General features: G+C 47.0%; 1 protein-coding gene across 2 annotated transcripts in view; it reads left to right on the forward strand.

Annotated features, from left to right (window-relative positions):
- PPL (periplakin) overlaps nucleotides 1–20,430 on the forward strand; it is a 113,708-nt gene that overhangs the window by 73,642 nt on the left and 19,636 nt on the right. For both annotated transcript variants that reach the window (XM_040356392.1, XM_040356393.1), the window contains 9 exons: nucleotides 5,096–5,219; nucleotides 6,213–6,338; nucleotides 6,428–6,469; nucleotides 10,375–10,536; nucleotides 13,244–13,351; nucleotides 15,287–15,382; nucleotides 17,021–17,143; nucleotides 17,470–17,616; nucleotides 17,787–17,938. In XM_040356392.1, coding sequence (XP_040212326.1) covers nucleotides 5,096–5,219; nucleotides 6,213–6,338; nucleotides 6,428–6,469; nucleotides 10,375–10,536; nucleotides 13,244–13,351; nucleotides 15,287–15,382; nucleotides 17,021–17,143; nucleotides 17,470–17,616; nucleotides 17,787–17,938 — 1,080 coding nt within the window. The remainder of the gene's footprint in view (nucleotides 1–5,095; nucleotides 5,220–6,212; nucleotides 6,339–6,427; nucleotides 6,470–10,374; nucleotides 10,537–13,243; nucleotides 13,352–15,286; nucleotides 15,383–17,020; nucleotides 17,144–17,469; nucleotides 17,617–17,786; nucleotides 17,939–20,430) is intronic.

Consider the following 20,430-nt stretch of genomic DNA (forward strand, 5'->3'; position numbering starts at 1 on the left):
TCCTCGACTCTTTTCCCGTAGCCCAGTGGTTCTCAACCTTCTAGTGCCGTGACCCTTTGATAAAACATTTTAAAAAGTTGTGGGGACCCCTAACAGTAAAATTATTTTTATAGCGTGGGTTGTCAGCACCCCAAAGCACTGGACAAGTAATTTGCGCCCTTAACCACAGACATTTAGCGCTCCTGAGCAACTATAATCCACTTACTGTGTCTCCGGCTTCACTGTGTCTCTGACTTTGTGGTGTCTCGCAGCAGTGACACCTATGCCAAAATCAGGAGATGGGGTCTCTCTAGCCCATCCACGTTCACATTCATCACCAGTCAGCTGACCTCAAGAGTCTGCCCCCAGCCATGCTGTGAACTGAATGGGCACCTGCGAAGAGGCTGAGTGGGCGGCCGTGGGCTCCAGGAACAGCCCAGCTGGGCAGCCACAGGCTCCAGGGATAGCCCTGCTGGGTGGCTGCAAAAAGGCTGGGAGAGTGATGCGGGCTTCAGGAATAGCCCAGGATTCAGTGACCCCTGGCAAATCATCATTTGACCCCCGAGGGGGGTCCCGACCCCCAGGCTGAGAACCACTGCCGTAGCCCTTGGGGTTGTTCCAGACTTCCAACTCTCTCCATAATATAACAATTTAAAAGTCCAACAGGGAAGGTGGAGCCTTGTGTAATGGTGGGTGGACCTGGGAACACATCACTGGCATTTGCAGGAAGAATTTGGGTGGACATCTACCCAAAATAGCAGGTTAGGATGAATGACCCATTTAAAGCTTTGAATAGAGCAGGGAATGGTTAAAATGTTTTTTTGCCACTTTCGGGAGATTTTGTTTTCTCTGTTGTAGAAAAATCGTGTCCACCTCATATCCTGAATGGAGGGACATCCAGCATCATCTAGCCCTCCTCAGCCTGACTGTCCATGACTCGCCCTATTCATATATTGTATCAGTTCTTCCAATCAGGGAGACCTAGAATCGCATGCAAATGCAACCTACTTGAATACTCCTACCACCTCCAGACTGATATCCACTCATCAAGGCATTATTTGCATACCTTCTCCCAAGAGCCAGGCCCCCTGCTTGCTTTAGGACTGAGAGCTCTTGAGAAGAGCACTGTGGCAGGGTGTTGTCATGCCCCTTCTACCAAGCCCTGATCTTTCTGCATTGCAAGAGAAATGCAGAAACACAGTGATGAGGCCACTTGATCTAAAATAAAGTATGTACTGAAAAATACCAAAAAAATATGTAAAAATATCATTAAAGGGGTTGTAAAGGTTTGTGTTTTTTCACCTTAATGCACTCCTATGCATTAAGGTGAAAAAACGACTTGCATGTGTCCGAGCCCCCGTTTTACTTACCTGAGCCGCGAATTGCCATGGGCGCGATCCCGCGTTCTCCCCATGGCCTGATCAGCTCTTCATTGGATAGATTGATGGCAAGCACAGCCATTGGCTCCTGCTGCTGTCAATCAAAATCCAATGACGCGGCAGCCAGGGGCGGGGACTGAGTCATACAATCGGTGGCTATGGACGACGAGTGTATGACACGGGATCGCGCCCGCAAGGTAACCGCCTTGGTAGAGAGCTACCCAGAGGGGGTTAGCGATTGCGGGGAGTAACCGCGAGAGCCGCCGTGGGACCTCAGAAGAGGACGATCGGGGCCACTCTGTGCAAAACTAACTGCACAGTGGAGGGAAGTATGACCTGTTTGTTATTTAAAAAAAAAATTAACCTTTAGTGTCACTTTAATGTCTTGAAAGGAGGAACCAGAGAAGGCAACATATAAGCTTGGACATAAATCAAAGAATATTCTCCTCTGGAGATACAGACATCATAAGAAATGGGACAAGGTCCTATTCCCATGCTTCAGTCTTCTCCCCTCATGTCAGCCGCCATGACGGCGTCTCTGCGGTAATCTATCAGATGAAGCCCATCTCAGACGTCTTCAACCGGTTTTCATTTTTTCCATTTATGAGGGTCAAAGTTGAGCCGATTAGGAATCCTGATGACAGAAATAGAGCACACAGTGACACTTTATCCCTGGCAGGTGGTCGGGCAGAGTAGCCAGTCAGTCATGTTCCTTTTTATAGAACGAGGATCCTCTCTTATTCACTGGGTGCATTAATAGGGGAACATACAGAAAATACTTTTAGGTGGACCTTTTTGGTAACTTTAAAAGCAGAAAAAAAAATCCTGACGTGTCACAATATACAGTGATAAAATAATGTTCTAGGAAAATATCCACTTTTTATCAATAAAAAACCTTTTCTTGAACTTCACTGCATGACTAGTGTGCCCATTATGAGGGATTTTGAGGGGTTTCCACTATCCTGAGCTAGATTTTTCTGGGTCTGCACACCTGTTATGCCCATTATTGGGGGGGCTCCTACTATCCCTGTGTGGAGTTTCTAGATCTGCCAACCTGCTGTGCCTACTTTGAGGTGTTCTCACTAACCCTGAGCTCAGTTCCCACATCTGCCCACCCAGGGCAGCCATCAGAAATATTGGGGCCCCTTACACAGCTTTTGACCACCAACATTTCCCAGGGCCCGCCCACTGGCCGTCCCACCAATTCGGCCCACTGGCCATCCCACTGAATCCCATCCTCTGTCCTTCTGCTTCTCCATCCCATGTCTCTCTCCTCTTCCCGTCCCATCTCCTCCATCCCATATCCTCCTCCTCCTCCCGTCCCATTTCCTCCATCCCATGGCCTCCTCCTCCCGTCACATCTCCTCCATCCCGTGTGTCCCTCCTCCCGTCACATCTCCTCCATCCCATGTCCTCCTCCTCCATCCCATGTCCTCCTCCTCCATCCCATGTCCTCCTCCTCCAGTCCCATTTCCTCTATCCCATGTCCTCCTCCTCCCGTCCCATCTCCTCCATCCCATGTCCTCTTCCTCCTCCAGTCCCATCTCCTCCATCCCATGTGTTCCTCCTCCTCCAGTCCTATCTCCTCCATCCCATGTCCTCTTCCTTCTCCTACACAGGGCCCTTCACCGGCATGCCCTGGCCTGGCCTGACCCCCCCCCCCCCACACAGCCAGACGCATACCGCCATTCCTGACAGCTGGACTTGACTGCTCCATGCACACACCAGGGATCCGCTTATTACTCCCTTCTCTGCATCCTAGCAGGTCCACTCTGACAGCATTTGCCCCACATTAATGATGGTTCTGGTTGAGTTACCTGGGCCCTATACAGGTGTATGGGTTGTCCTCCCCTCATGTAGGACCTGTGCCCATTTTGAGGGGCCTCAAGTATCCCTTAGCGTAGTTCCCTGGCCTGCACACTTGTTGTGCCCATTATGAGTGGTTTCTGCTATTCCTGAACGAAGTTCCCAGCTCTCTACACCCACTGTGCCCATTATGATGGGCTCCCCCACTACTCCCTGAGCTGGTTTCCCAGGTCTACACACTTGCTATGCCCATCATGAGGGCTTCTTACTATCCCTGAGCTGGTTTCTCAGGTCTGCACACTTACTATGCCCATTATGAGGTGCTCCCACTATCCCTGAGGTAAGTTCCCAGGTCTGCACACCTGATGTGCCCCATTATGAGGGGTTTTCTCACTATCCCTGTGCTGGTTTTTCCAGGTCTGCACACCCACTGTGCCCATTAATGAGGGGCTCCCACTATCCCTGATGCTGTTTCCCCAGGTCTGCACACTTGCTGTGCCCATTATGTGGGGTCCCTACTATCTCTGAGCTGGGTACTTAGGTCTGCACACCCGTTGTGCCCGTTCTGAGCAGTTCCCACCATCCCTGAGCTGAGTTCCAGGGTCTTCACACCTGCTGTGCCCGTTTATGAAGGGTTACCAACATCCCTGAATAGATTTCCCAGGTCATCACACCTGTTGTGCAAATTCTTGCTAGATTTATTTATTTTATATAATATAAAAAAAGAGCCTCTCAAACACACAAAAGGTGGGTGGGGATAGCCAAAACTCCCAGCTGAACAGGAATTATGGTAGGAAGATTTCACTTTTGGAGTGTCCAGGGCAAGCAAAAAGTCAATCAGGCTCTGCCTATAACTAACATATACATTTTGGATGGCCTGACCCCTTAATGAAAAGGAGAGCAAAGCTATAGAGGGTGCAGAGACCCTTGTGTCTATTTCCTCTGACATCCTTGGTCATCCCTGGTCTCTCTGGGAAGCTCAGTGACATCACTGACTCCGCCCTCTCACAGACTTCCTCAGGAGCGGTCCTGAGCAGGAGGATATGAGGCGTGTCGGCAGTTAAAGCAATTATAGCTCTGATATACATCAAATATAGCACACCCGAGCAGAGTATGTACATGTCTATAGGTGCAGCTTGTTTACTTCAGTCAATTTTTATTTTATTTTTTTCTGCCATGTTCAGTACTTATGACAGATAGTTATCTTGCAGAATGCACGCCAGGAACAAACAAAATACTCTGTGCTTTCAGCATGGCTGATCAGGGCCATATGCAAAAAAAAGGGAAAACCGCAACACGTATAAGAGCATTTGCATTGTAGAAACAATATGAGCGGAGTATAAACAAAATAGATGAGAGTTTCACATTAGAGCAACTGACAGCTGATGACTTAATATTGCTTCTGTTTATCTTCCAGTTGCTGTAAATTGACAGTTTTAGGATACAGAGACACAAGATGACTGCATGTCTATTGCAAGAAATCCGCTTGTTAAAGAAGTGCTCCACCCAACATATAGCTTTTATGGATAGAAATAAAATCTTCATAATTCAGAAATCCGCTGAACCACTGGTCAGTGTGAGGAAGACAGAGTTCACTATGGTGTAGTCTGATGATACTATGCCCATAAACAGGGCTACATTTACCATGAGACTGCAATAACAACTCATCAGGGCTTCTAATGCCTCCCTTTAAAAAAAATTGGCATACTATAGCACATTAGTTAAAAATAAATAAAAAAGAGGACGTATGAAAGTACAGATTCTTGTGCACAGAGTAGGACCCTTTCTATATATGGCCTGCCCATGCACTGCCCCATGGTGGTTTCACCAGTAGACTATGGACACCCCACCCTAAACTCAAGACTTTGCATTCATAACTGTTTTTGTGTGTTCTGTGGTGCCCCTAGTGACTGTCAACTGTCCCCTATTAGCATCCGTCAGCTGAAAGAACGTCTTGCTAGCCAGAGACAGAAGCATGATCAGGTCTACAATCAGAAGTTTACTGCCTTGGAGGCCCCAAAAGTCAACTGGAGCAAAGTCATAGATGACAAGATGGTAAGTGATGAGGATATGTAATATAACCACCCAGGTGTATTCTTGGGTAATGCAAGATAACATTTCAGTTACCCGTCAGATCTGAGAGACAAATCAATACACACAGAACAGTTTGCTTTGCGTATCAATAGATGTCTGGTTTATGTGAACACTAAGTACAGTATTTATGCAGTTTGTAAAGATGATAAAGTGTAGAAGCATGCGATGTACCAACAGTCACCGGTATTAGGCTATGTTCACCTGGGGGGCAGGTTCTCTTACCTTTTTTTTCTTTTTTGTATTCGAAGCAGGGACTGGGTATGCAAAAAGGAAAGCTAGAAAAAACAATGTATAAAGTCCAGATTTCATTTTATTCAGACTCGAAAAAGCCAACCTGTTTCAGGGGTTTGTTGGCCCTTCATCAGGGCCTGGTACTATTAACTAATATGTGTACTGGGCTGTTAAAATTGCAGTTGGTCTGATGATCATTCCAGGATTTGCATCTGACTTATTACTCAGGATTCTTTCAATTTTTTCTCCGGTACACACTTTGAAAGAGCAACACTTGATGAAAGGAGGACCCTGTGAACCCCCGAAACATGTTTTTTCTTATGACATGAGTCTGATTTAAAATTGAATTTTGACTTTATATGTTCCGTTTCTGGTGCGTTCCTCCTTGCATTCCCAGTCCCTGCTCAAGCAAAATGTTAACCTTCTGCCGCCATTTGTGGAAGTGCTGCCTAAGAAGAAGCATTTCCTCTACATTACTTGAATACGCTTTTATTTCTGCCTCCCTCCCCCACTCCGCAATAATAATTGCTTTTTTTTATTTTACTGGGGGGGGGGGGGCATTCTTTATTTTTTTTAGACATAGAAAAATGCAATTCGCAATAAGACTACACAACACCCTCCCCTTTAAGAAAGGATGCCCATGACATGGCACCTGCACAAAAACAGACCACAACATTTCCTGTTTGTATATATCATATTCTTCTTGTATTTTTTTTACCACAGGAGCAGCTCAATGGTACTGGCTTTGCCACCGACTTACCCAACCTGGAGAACCAGATTAGTGAGCACAACATGTTTCACAATGAGATCAAGGCCTTGGGAGACCACATTAACAAAGACGGCGACAAGGTGGGCATCATTGTGGTGGGGCTTCCACGTTAATGTAGGTGCATGTCCATGTGCAACTTATCACACTAACTGCTTTTATCTTCCCGCAGGACTACATCAGCGGACTACAAGTCAAATATCAGAAACTCTTGGTAAGAACCAATTGTTTTGTGCCATTTTGACATTTAATTGCCACTAGTCATTTCTCTTTCTAGCACATGGTCATTAATTTCCAGTGTCACTAGTCAAGGAGCCTGGTTGTCGCAGTTGACTGCTACAACTAGTACCAGTAACCACTCTATGCCTCCTTTATTTGCACTAATAATTTAGTTTTAATACCATTGACCGGGTGCCCTATTTTACCACTAATCACGCCCAAAGTTTGGCGACACTTGACCATCACACTTATAGTGGCAAGAAAAAGTATACGAACCCCTTGGAATTAACTAGTTTTCTGCAGTAATTTGGCATAAAATGTGATCTGATTCTCATCCAAGTCACAACAATAGACAAACACATATAGCCGGATTGACGTAGGTCGGCGCATCTTTGTGCCGGCGTAGCGCATCTCATATGCGCTACGCCGACGTAACTCTGAGAGGCAAGTGCAGTATTCACAAAGCACTCGCTCCCAAACTTGTGCCGGCGTAACGTAAATTGGCCGGCGTAAGCCCGCCTAATTCAAAGTAGGAAGGTAGTGGGCGTGATACATTTAAATTAACCGTGATCCCATGTAAATGAAGGGCCGAACGAACAGCGCATGCGCGCGCATGCTCAGAATCACGTCGCATATACTCCCTAAGATACGACGGCTCAATGCCTACGACGTGAACGTAACCTACGCCCAGCCACATTCATGTACGACTTACGTAAACAACGTAAAATACGACGGCTGTTCCCTGGTCCATACCCTAACATGACTCACCCCTGCTTTATGTGGAATAACTTTACACCGGACGTACACCTTACATAAACGGCGTAGACTACTGCGATAGGCGTAAGTACGTTCTAGAATCGGCGTATCTAGGTCATTTACATATTCAACGCGTAAATCAATGAAGCGCCCCTTGCAGCCAGTGTAAATATGCGACGGCGTAGGAGACTTACGTCGGTCGTATGAAGCCAAAATTCAGGCTTATCTGGTTTGCTGAATAAGGTGCATAGATACGACGACGCATCTACCTAGCGGTAGCGCCAGCCCTGGTTCCGAATAGTCTTTTTTTGTTTAAACAGTCCTCAATACATTTTCCAGTAGCACTGAAGTTTGCTCAGGTGCTCTTTGGCAAACTTCAAGTGCGCAGCAATGTTTTTTTTTTTTTTTTTGGAGAGCAGCGCCATGGGCACCCTGCCTGTTCGAAGACTTCCTTATGGTAAACTTATGAACAGGCATGTTTGCCAGTTCCAGTGATGTCTTCAAGTCTTTAGCTGTTGTTCTGTGATTCTTCTTTACCTTATTGAGGATTCCGTGTTGTGTGTTGTGAGTCATCTTGGCTGGGTGCCCACTTTGGCTGGGTGCCCACTTCCCGGAAGAGTAGCCACAGTACTAAACTGTCCTCCTCCATTTATAGACAATTGGACTAACTGTCAACTGATGGATGCCTAAACATTTAAGATTGCTTTGTATCCCTTTCCAGATGAACTGCTCTTGATCATATGTCTTCAGAGAGCTCCGTTTGGCGAGAGATTGTTTATATCAGCTGATGCTTCTTATGAACAGCAGTTTTAAAATGTTTGAGTGCCTTTTATCAATCAAAGCAGCTCTAAACCACACCTCCCAACTCGTTTCATTATTTGGTCTCTAGGGGCTGGATTCAGATAGGAGATACGACGGCGTATCACCTGATACGCCGTCGTGTCTCTGATTGCGGGCCGTCGTATCTATGCGCCTGATTCAGAGAATCAGTTACGCATAGATTTCCCTAAGATCCGACCGGCGTAAGTGTCTTACACCGTCGTATCTTAGGCTGCATATTTACGCTGGCCGCTAGGTGGCGCTTCCGTATAGTTACGCGAGGAATATGCTAATTAGGTATTTATGCCGATTCAGAAACGTCCGCCCGCCGGTGCATTTTTTTACGTAGTTTACGTTAGGCTTTTTTCGGCGTATAGTTACCCCTGCTATATGAGGCGTAGCTAATGTTAAGTATGGATGTCGTTCCCGCGCCGAGTTTTGAAATTTTTACGTCGTTTGCGTAAATCGTTCGCGAATAGGGCTGGACGTCATTTACGTTCACGTCGAATCCAATACGGCCTTGCGGCGTACTTTGGAGCAATGCACACTGGGATATTTTACGGACGGCGCATGCGCCGTTCAAAAAAAACTTCAAAAACGCGGGGTCAAGTAAAATTTCAATAAAACACGCCCCCAACATCCCCATTTGAATTAGGCGGGCTTACGCGCAAGAAAATACGGTACGCCGCCGTAACTAAGGGCGCAAGTTCTTTCTGCATACGGAACTTGCACCCAAAGTTACGGCGGCGTAACGTATCTGATATGCGTTACGCCGGAAGAAAGATAGAGCATTCTATCTGAATCCGGCCCTAGGTGTGCAAACTTCTGACCCAAATACCTTTTGCTGAAGTAATTAGGCTATGGATTCACTTACTTTTTCCTCTAGCACTGTGAATGTTTAATGGGTTATTTCAATAAAGACCTGAGAATTTAGGATTGTGTGTTGTCAGCACATTATGTTTGTCTATTGCTGAGGATCAGATCACATTTTCTGGCAAATTACTGAAGAAACCAGTTCATTCCAAGGGATTTGCATACTTTTTATTGCCACTGTATAGGAGTTTGTTAGATATCCCATTTCAAAGCCATAGGCATTAATATAGAATTGGCCCCCTAGTTACACCTTAGAACAACATCCACTCTTCTGAAATGGCTTTCCATATAAGAGTATGTCTGTGGGAATTTGTGTCATCACGCCAAGTCAGCATTTTTGAGGTTAGGACAAAGGGAACGGCAACAAAGATTAAAGGGGTTGTAAACCTTGGTGTTTTTTCACCTTAATGCATCCTATGCATTAAAGTGAAAAAAAAAAAAAACTTGCTGTGTCCGGCCCCCCGAGCCCCCGTTTTACTTACCTGAGCCCCGAATTTCCGAGGACGCGATCTCGCTTCGTTCTCTCCATGGCCGATTGGCTCCTCATTGGATATATTGATAGCAGTGCAGCCATTGGCTCGCGCTGCTGTCAATCAAATCCACTGCCGTGGCCGCCGGGGGGGGTGGGGCCGTGTCATACACTCGGCAGCTATGCACGCCGAGTGTATAACATGGGAGTGCACCCCCAAGGTAACTCCCTCGGGAGAGAGCTTCTCGGAGGGGGGTTAGCTCTTGCGGGGAGGAGCCGCGAGAGCCGCCGAGGGACCCCAGAGGACGATGATCGGGGGCCACTCCGTGCAAAACGAACTGCACAGTGGGGGCAATTATAACATGTTTGTTATTTAAAAAAACAAACAAACCCATAGTGTCACTTTAATAAAATCACAAGTAGAACAACTCGCATGCGATAGGAGACTAGGAGGCTCATCAATATAGAAGTCTCCATAGAGGATAGGGCTGTACGTAAGTTACGTTCACGTCGAAAGCATTGACTATTTGCGGCGTAATTTGGAGCATGCGCACTGGGATACGTTCACGGACGGCCCATGCGCCGTTAGTCAAAAACGTCATTTACGTGGGGTCAGCCTTCATTCCGATACAACACGCCCACTGCATGGATAATTTGAATTCCGCTGGCTTACGCCGGACCACATACGCTACGCTGCCTTAACTTAGGGCACAGGTTCTTTCTGAATACAGAACCTGCCTCACTAAGTTACGGCGGCGTAGCGTATCTGAGATACGCTACGCCCGCACAAATTTACGCCGGGCTTTTTGAATCCGGCCCATTAATTTTAGGCAAAAAAATGTTTTTCTTTACAACTCCTTTAATTACATTCCTCATACTTTGTTGTTTCTGGGAAAACCTTACTATTATATCTGTAGTCCTTCAGAACCTCCTGTGTTCTCATACTTGGCTCCATAGTGACAGTCTTCCATTTTATGTCACAGGGTGCATCCCAGAAGCGTCAACGAGATTTAAACACCCTGCAGGATTACATGCAACGCTGCACCAATGAGCTTTACTGGCTGGACCAACAAGAGAAGGAACGCATGGAGTATGACTGGAGCGACCGCAACACTGACTACATCAGCCGCAGGAGGCAATACGAGGTGGGTTCGAAAGGATTTTCTATGCCTATTTTGTGTGGATGTGTTATGTATAACCAGGGCTTTTTGAAGAATCCGTTCACCTCAAGTCACCTCCAAGGATCGGTCCATCAAGTCCAACCTATGTGTGTGATTGTATGTCAGTATTACATTGTATGTATCCCTGTATGTTGTGATCATTCAGGTGCTTATCTAATTAGTTTTTTAACTATCGATGCTTCCAGCTGAAACCACCACTTGTGGAAGGGAATTCCACATCCTTGCCACTCTTAGGCCCCATACACACGGGAGGATTTATCCGCGGATACGGTCCAGCGGACCGTTTCCACGGATAAATCCTCTTGAGGCTTTCCGCGGATTTCTATGCGATGGAGTGTACACACCATCGCCATGAAATCCGCGCCGAAATCCTCTGGCGATGATGTGTCGCGCCGTCGCCGCGATTATGACACGGCGACGTGCGCGACGCTGTCATATAAGGAATTCCACGCATGCGTCGAATCATTACGACGCATGCGGGGGATCCCTTCGGACGGATGGATCCGGTGAGTCTATACAGACCAGCGGATCCATCCGTTGGGATGGATTCCAGCAGATAGATTTGTTTGGCATGTCAGCGAATATTCGATCTGCTGGAATCCATCCCAGGGGATAAATATCCGCGGAAACAGATCCGCTGGAGTGTACACACCATAGGATCTATCCGCTGAAACCCATTTGCTGGGATTTTTCAGCGGATGGATTCTATCGCGTGTATGGGGCCTTACAGTAAAGAACCCTCTACATAGTTTAAAGTCTTTTCTTCTAATTTTAATGATTGGCTACGTGGTTTGTTAAACTCCCTTTTCGCAAAAAAGTTGTATCCCTATTGTGGGGTCACCAGTACAGTATTTGTAAATTGAAACCATATACCCCTCTCAAGCGTCTCTTCTACATGGAGAGAATAAGTTCAGTGCTCACAACCTTTCCTCGTAACTAATATCCTGCAGACCCTTTATTAGATTTGTTGCTCTTCTCTGTACTCGCTCCATTTCCAGCACATCCTTCCTGAGGACTGGTGCCCAGAACTGGACGGCATACCCCAGGTGCGGCCGGACCAGAGTCTTGAAAAACTGGAGAATTATCGTTTTATCTCTGGAGGAGTTCTCGTTTTTAATGCCAATATTCTGTTTGCTTTGTTAGCAGCAGCTTGGCATTGCATGCCATTGCTGAGCCTATTATCTACTAGGACCCCCAGGTCCTTTTCCATCCTAGACTGACTTCCCAGCCCTACATACCTTACCTTGCCAATTTTTTATTTCTTTTTTTTTGTTGGATTATATTGAGTAATAAGAGGACTGGGAACATCCTAAAGTGAACAGGGGCATCCTGTAGGAACAGAGCATGAAACTATGACCACAAAGGAATGAAGTTAGCAGGGCCTAGCTCATATGCAGTGTCATCTTAAGAGCATTATAGGCCCCCGGGCAATACAGTGCACTGGGGCCCTGTCTACACAATCGTGTACGAGAATTTACTGACAAAAATCATAAAATCTACTGGCAGAACCACATTTTTTACTGCCACTGCAAAAAAAGTACCTAAAATTATAGTTTTCAGTGCCGAACAATGCAAATGTCAGTATTTAAACTATAAACATATAGCTAGTGCTATTAGCAATGTGTTTAAGTTAAACAAAAGTAAAAAAAAAAAAAATATGTCTTCATTGACATGAAGGTCAGGTTAATATAGCCCAGCCAGCACAGAGTTTCCTCTTACATCAGAGTCTGCAGGATTCCCCCTTACAGTGAAAGGGAACTCTTGTGTAAAGGGGAACACTGCAGATCATGATCTAAGGAGGGAACTCTGATGTGGAGGGGGGCTCTGGTGACCAGAGACCACCTTATATCAGAGTCCACTGCTTTCTCTTTCCCACTTACATCAGGGTCCGCAGACTGAGTTCCCTCTTTCATTGTAAGGGGGAATCCTGCAGACTCTGATGTAAAGGGGAACTCTGATGTGGGGGGCACTCTGGTGACCAGAGACCACCTTCCGTAGAGTAAATACACTAAGGTAAGGGGGGTCACTAATATAGGAGGGGGAACCTTTATATCAGTGCCCCCTTACATTTTTGCATTCACTCCCCCCCTTACATCAGCAACCCCCCGCACTCGTGGAGGACTGGATCTTCTCTGTAATTTCCGCAAACTGGGCATGGGCAGTTCTAACCCGTCGCTCTCCACATTTTTTTACTGGGCAGCCGGTGGGGCCCCCCAGGCAAGCGGGGCCCCCAGGCAACTGCCCAGCGTGCCCAATGGAAAAGATGGCCCTGCTCATATGGCATATGAGGGTAGCAGGGAAGGGAGTAACCGCTCCAGGTGGGTATGTTGGGAAAATCAGCAATGGTTCAGGAAATTAAGGGTGCTGGCAACGCACAAAGCAATTGATATAAGGAAAGACGGGATGGACAGCCGCACTCAAAAAAAAAAACATAAGGTTGTCTTTATTGTAAAAAATGGATAAAAAATGCACTACAAAACAAGCAGAACACAGGGAAAACAGCCTACGCGTTTCACACTCCGATTAGTGCTTAGTCATGGCTCATGTGGGGGTTGCAGGCCCTGGAAAAGGATTATAAGTATAAACTAGCTTTACATGTCCTTGTCGTAACACTATGTCATATATTCTTCTTTGGAAAAATGATCATTCCCTTTTTTTTTTTTTTTTGTAGAACTTTATCCAGAGGAGCCTAGAAACCAAAGAACATGAAATCAACAAGCTGCAGGAGGAGGGTGAGAAGTTGCTGGCAGACGGGCACCCAGGAAAGAGCCCAATAGAGGTAAAAATACTTCACAAGCCTTAACGCCGAGCCAGTTCATGAGTTACAGCGTATCTTGCTGCAGAGAACCTTGTAGATTCTTGATACCAACATATGTCATTATTGAAAATATTAAGTTAGGCACTTGAAGTTAGATGCAGAGGGCCAGATTCACAGACATTTGCACTTGCGCCGCGTATCAGTGATATGCTACGCCGCCGTATGTTACCTGGCGGAATTTCGAATCCTCAGCGATTTCGCGCCATAAGTTACGGCGGCGTAGTGTTTTTCTGGCGGCGTATTTGAAATTGGGCGGGTAGGGGGCGTGATTCATTTAAATGAAGCGTGTCCCCGCGCTGAATGAACTGCGCATGCTCTATCTATACGCCACAAAATGGCAGCTTTAACTATACGCCGGGAAAAGCCGACTAGCGGCGACGTAAGAGAATGCGACGGGCGCGCGTACCTTCGTGGATCGATGGAAAAAGCTAATTAGTATACCCGACGCGGAAAACGACGCAAACTCCACCCATCGGGCACCGAAGTATTGTACCTACGATCCGAAGGCGTACGAAGCCGTACGCCTGTCGGATCGAACCCAGATGCCGTCGTATCTTGGTTTGAGGATTCAAACTAAAGATACGACGCAGCAAATTTGAAAGTACGCCGGCGTATCAGTAGATACGCCGGCATACTTGCTCTGTGGATCTGCCCCAGAGTTTCTACTGGACTGTACATTCTTCCAACACCTGAAGAAAGTGGGAGAGCCAACCGAAGGCGCTACAAAGAGTCTTAACGGCTCCTTTACACTCTTCTCCCTAAAGCGGAGCTCCACCCAAAAGGGGAAGTTCCGCTTTAAGGGCTCGTCCCCCCACTCCTCTTGAGCAATTCCCACTTTTGAGGAGGGGTACCCGATTTTGACAGGTACCCACTTCCGCTCCAACCGCCTAGGCAATCAGAGCAGAAGTTCCCCTCCCTCCAGTCTTCTGGGACACGTGACCAGTCCCAGAAGACTGCATCCACCATCCCCAATGTAAATGTAAGTGGGTTTATATCGCGCGCAAAAAATAAATAAACATAAAAAAAAAAAAACATTCCCAATGTGCAGCGTTGCAGTGGGCACCTGGCTGTGAAGCTGCATGCTGTCACAGCTGGGTGCCCATAGTTAAGTTCCCGGCGCCAAGGAAAGAAGACAGCGGGTGAGACTGACTGGGGTAAACACACCGCTGGATTGTGGGACAGCTGAGTGCCTGTTTTTTTTTTTATAAAGTCGGCAGCTACAGTTTCAGGTTTCCAGGAGACTGGAATTCCACTTTAAATTGGTTGTAAACCTCGAACATGAAATATGAACAAAGCATAAGCCTGTTTAGTGTGCACCGGTTCCAATCCAGAGCTCTAAGTGTAATTTCTGTCTGCTACTTTGTTCCTCTGCGATCAGCACAAATTACTTCTGACAAGTTTTTCTGACACCAAAAGAAAAATGGTGACAGGGGAGGGACGTCCAACAGATTGTCAGCTTCAGCTTCCTTCCTGTGAGCTCTGCAAGGTGTAACTTCAGATCTCCACCCCCCACCCCCCTTTTTTTCTGAACTCTCAGATGAGCTTATTAGTTCTGCACTTTGAACAGATGTAAAGCAGAGAAGACTGCAGATAGCTAGGTACAACTTGTGTAGGAGGATTTGTTTAATCTCTGTGTATCAGCTGAAGATGGTCCCTTAACTGGGTATATGTAAGGGTTTACAAGAACTTTAAGTTCTACTGTAAGATTGACCCAAAGTTGGCCACACAAGGCAAAAATACGTGTGGGGGAAGATTTGATCATAAGTTGTAAATTTGGTGCCGTCTCTGTAGGGGGGAAATGGTCTTTTGTACATTTAATTAAGATCTAGCATATGCAGCGTATATTTTTCCATCTTTGCTTTTCTTCCCTCTGAATAATAATGTGTCCTCTTTTAGGCCCACATGGATGCTGTACATGCAGATTGGAAAGAGTACCTGAACCTTCTGATCTGTGAGGAAAGCCATCTGAAGTACATGGATGATTACCACCAGGTGAGATCGGCGGGCTGTTCCTCTCGGCTTCCCTTCGTTGGGTGGGATTGTTCCAATTTCAGGCACAGGTGGATGACTTAAAGCAGAGTTCCACCAAAAAGTGGAACTTCCGCATTAAGCATTCCTCGCCCCCTTCTATGCCACATTTGGCATGTAATTTTGTGTGGGGGGGAGTGGGGGGCATCGTTAGGAGTGGGACTTCCTGTCCCACTTCCTACTTCAACCTAGGGATGCCTAGGTGATTCCTCCTCTGCCCCTAGGTGGCCCCTCCCTTTAGGCGATCTCCTGGGACACGTGACAGGTCAAAGGAGATCCCCTGTCCACTCCGGGAGCGCAGCGCGACTCGCAGCTCTGCATATACCACAGAGGAGAGGCATGTTATTCACAGCCCCTCAAGCCTGCAGTGTGCATCAACAGGAGCCTGACCTGCCACTGTGAGTTATAGACGATTCTCTTCTGTGGGGGAAAAGAGAGCTCTGTGGGGGTATTGGGTATGCATACTGGCATAGCACACGCCTGCAATCTATACAGTGTACATAGCGCACGCCTGGATTCTGCACCCTGTACATAGCACACGCCTGGATTCTGCACCCTGTACATAGCACACGCCTGGATTCTGCACCCTGTACATAGCACACGCCTGGAATCTGCACCCTGTACATGGCACACGCCTGGAATCTGCACCCTGTACATAGCACATGCCTGGAATCTGCACCCTGTACATAGCACACTCCTGGAATCTGCACCCTGTACATAGCACACGCCTGGATTCTGCACCCTGTACATGGCACACGCCTGGAATCTGCACCCTGTCCATGGCACACGCCTGGAATCTGCACCCTGTCCATGGCGCACGCCTGGAATCTGCACCCTGTCCATGGCGCACGCCTGGAATCTGCACCCTGTCCATGGCGCACGCCTGGAATCTGCACCCTGTCCATGGCGCACGCCTGGAATCTGCACCCTGTCCATGGCGCACGCCTGGAATCTGCACCCTGTCCATGGCGCACGCCTGGAATCTGCACCCTGTCCATGGCGCACGCCTGGAATCTGCACCCTGTCCATGGCGCACGCCTGGAATCTGCACCGTGTACATGCCACACGCCTGAAATCTGCACCCTGTACATGGCACACGCCTGGAATCTGCACCCTGTACGTAGCACACGCCTGGAATCTGCACCCTGTACATGGCACACGCCTGGAATCTTCACCCTGTACATGGCACACGCCTGGAATCTTCACCCTGTACATGGCACACGCCTGGAATCTGCACCCTGTACATGGCACACGCCTGGAATCTGCACCCTGTACATGGCACACGCCTGGAATCTGCACCCTGTACATGGCACACGCCTGGAATCTGCACCCTGTACATGGCACACGCCTGGAATCTGCACCCTGTACATGGCACACGCCTGGAATAATGTCTGCCGTTTCCCCTCTAAAAATAAATGCTTGCGAGTCACGGCTAAGCCCCTCCCCTTCATGACATTGTCAAAATGGGCAGAGCATGAGTAATGTTAAAATTATGCCCTCCCCCCCTGAAAAAGTTCTGCGGACACCAATGCTCTTAAGTTACTTTTTATAGCTATGTAAATTTCAGATGATCTCATATGGTCTTCTCTTTATTCTTTTCAGTTCCATAGAGATGCAAAGGATACCCAGGACCTGCTGAAGAAGGTGGACAATGACCTGGACCTCAAGTTTAACCCCGACTTCAAGGACAAATACCAGGTTGAGGCACAGCTGAGGGAGCTGGAGGTAAGAACACATCAAGGTTTAGCAGGATTTCCTGAAAAGCGCTTATGGCGTTCCCAAGGTGTAATGCAGTCCGCATCTTGCTGAACAAAAACGTGGAATATCAAAAGTCACATTCTGTTAAAATTTGGTATTGCAGCATATATCTGTAAAGAATTTGCTATGGACACGATTATCTTTGTGAATAATTAAACCGCAGCAAGTTTAGGGTCCCTGTGCTGTTTAGTAGCAAGGCTGCAGGAAATGGGGATCCCGCTGTATAACGATAAAGAGAGTCTAATTCTAGCATGCATAATTCTAAATCCATTTTAAAACTCCTTTGTTTTTAGGACCAGGACAAGGCTCTGGATAAGTACGAGGAAGTTGTGCGTTCTCTTCAGAAGCGCAGTCACCAGGTGATGCCCCTGAAGTTCCGCAGGGAGACCCCACTTAAACCCGTCCCAGTGGAGGCCCTGTGTGACTTTTACTCTGATGAGGTAAGCGTCCTCCCTGGTGTTTTGTACCGGAACCTTGTTTTTTCCCAACTTTACGTGGTGTACTACCACTGTTGCAAAAAATGCATACTTGCTTTTATGACAACTTTTTTTTTTTTTTACATTATGAAGAATTTACATAATGATTTGGAGTTCTGCTTTGTGCTTGGCAGGGTGAGATTAGCCGAGGTGGGCAGTACACGCTGAAGGCCAACAAGGGAGAGAAGTGGGAGGTCACAGACGGCAATGGGAAGAAGCTGGTTGCTCCAGGGGTATGCTTCAACATCCCTCCGACTGATCCCGAAGCTCTGGCGCTTGGAGAGAGGTAACTGGCCGTTTTAATATGTCAAGAGACGACAAGCAACCTTGCATATATAATACTTTTGACTTGTTTCTTTCTGTGTGCTCTGAGCACTGCCACGATAGCCCCATATAAGCATTCCTTGTTTACACTCAGGCCTCTGCAGTCCTGGACTGACGGCAAACAAGCCAGTCCGGTTCTAGATGTGGACTCCAATGCCGCGTACACACGACCGTTTTTCATGACGAGAAAAATGCAATTTTTTTAATTGGTTGTGAAAAACGGTCGTGTGTAGGCTCCAGAGCATTTTTAGAACCTGCTCTATTTTTTCTCGTCGTTTTTTACGTCGTTCTTTTTCACGTTGTAAAAACCGGTCGTGTGTAGGCTTTAACGAGGGGAAAAAAAAACACACATGCTCAGAAGCTGGTTATGAAACGGGGAAATTGGCAAAAGCAGCCCAAAGGGTGGCGCCATTCGAATGGAGCTTCCCCTTTATAGTGCCGTTGTACGTGTTGTACGTCACCGCGCTTTGCTCGAGCATTTTTTTTCACGATTGTGTGCATGCAAGGTAGGCTTAAGAGGAATCGTGACAAAACGCGTCGAGAAAACGTTGTCTTTTTTTTTCATGAGATGAATAACAGTCGTGTGTACGTGGCATAAGTGTGCTTTAAGTAAAAAAATAAAAAATACTTCTGTTTGATTCAAATTTTTTAAAAGGAAGTGTAACAGTCAGGGGTTAACGCCGTTACAATATTCCATTCCACCAACCCAAGATAGCTTATCGACACTCCACAATCAGGCAGACAGGACCCATTGGATTTCCCCCAGAATAACGAGACACAACTCTGTTCTCTGGTTCCAAACAGAATGGATCTTTTAATGGTAAAACTCAGGCTTTATACAGTAGAAACCAAGAGTGAACAATAAATCAACTCCACCCACAACATGACACAATTGGTGCTCAATACACATTCCTTTAGATAATGACATTCAGATAATCTACATGAGCTAATTACTAGTCATTTACCCAGATGTTCCGACTCCGCGATAAGCTATTCTCACCTGATACACAATACACATTCCTTTAGTAAACATAATTGACATGCTAATCCACTACAGCTGAAAAGTCAGACATCTGACCTTTCAGACTGCCAACCCCCCAACACATCTATCATCAATAGACTTTCACACAATACAGTGTCAACAATGAAATATCTTAGGAGCCAGACTCAACACCTCAACAGTATGTGTCCCCACATGAATGAGTCACTCTCCTATTGACCTGTTGGGGTCAGAATTAACCACCTGTAATATTTCAAGATATCCTGCAATACATGAATTATCATTACTGTCCCATCTCATGTAATCCGAGATATCATTTCTCAGTCATCCTATGCCCCTATTGGACATAGGATGACCCTAGACACGAGTCATTGGGGAAGCTGGCACAGGAGTACCCCGCATCCTTCAAAAGTCTCTGGGTATCACGGGCCATTCCATTACAGGAAGATATATATATCTGAGGCTGCATTAATGGGCACTGACGAGGGCAGCACTGCTATGCTGCACTGCTATGCTGCACTGATGGGCTGCATTAATGGGCACTGACGAGGGCAGCACTGCACTCGTGGACACGGATATGCTGCACTGGTGGGGCTGCACTGATGATCGGTGCCCTGATTGGCTTTCTTTTCCACAGACACTGACAGTGCTGAGGAAAGGAAATGTTTACAGGTGATCGGCTGTGATTGGACACAGCTGATCACATGGTAAAGAGCCTACATCATTGTGTCTTTCTCCTAATCGGGGATGCGCTGATCACTATGCTAAACACACAGGCCCAGATTCTCAAAGGGCTTACGACGGCGCAACGCCATTTGCGCCGTCGTAAGTCCTAATCTGGGCCGTCGTATCTATGCGACTGATTGCAACTTTTTTTTCCCGCCGCTAGGTGTCGCCTCGTCGCTTTCCCCGTCGTCTATGCAAATTAGCTATTTACGCGAAATTCCCGAACGTACGCGCGGACGACGCAAGTGAAATTACGACGTTTCCGTAAGCGTAAACTTGCCCCTGCTATATAAGGGGAAAGTTTACGAAGGTCCGTCGTATGCCATGTTAAGTATGGCGTCGGGTCAGCGTCGGCTTTTTCCGTTGTTTACGTCGTTTTCCTAAGTCGTCCGCGAATACAACTTTACGTCAATGACGCTCACGTCGGCGTCATTGACGTTTTCCGTCATGAGCTTGAGCATGCGCACTGGGCTATTTTTCCGCCCGGCGCATGCGCAGTTCAATCGGCGCGGGGGCACGCTTAATTTAAATACAAGCCGCCCCCTTTGAATTACGCGGCCTTGCGCTGGGCCATTTACACTACGCCGCCGCAAATTACGGAGCAAGTGCTTGGAGAATACGGCACTTTCTCCAGTAATTTGCGGCGGCGTAGTGTAAATGACTTGCGCTACGCCGCCGCGGATTCTACAAGAATCTGGCCCACAATCTCTATAGCCAGCCCTTCACAA

The sequence above is a fragment of the Rana temporaria genome, chromosome 6 (assembly GCF_905171775.1).
Source record: "Rana temporaria chromosome 6, aRanTem1.1, whole genome shotgun sequence".
NCBI classification, from domain to species: Eukaryota; Metazoa; Chordata; class Amphibia; order Anura; family Ranidae; genus Rana; species Rana temporaria.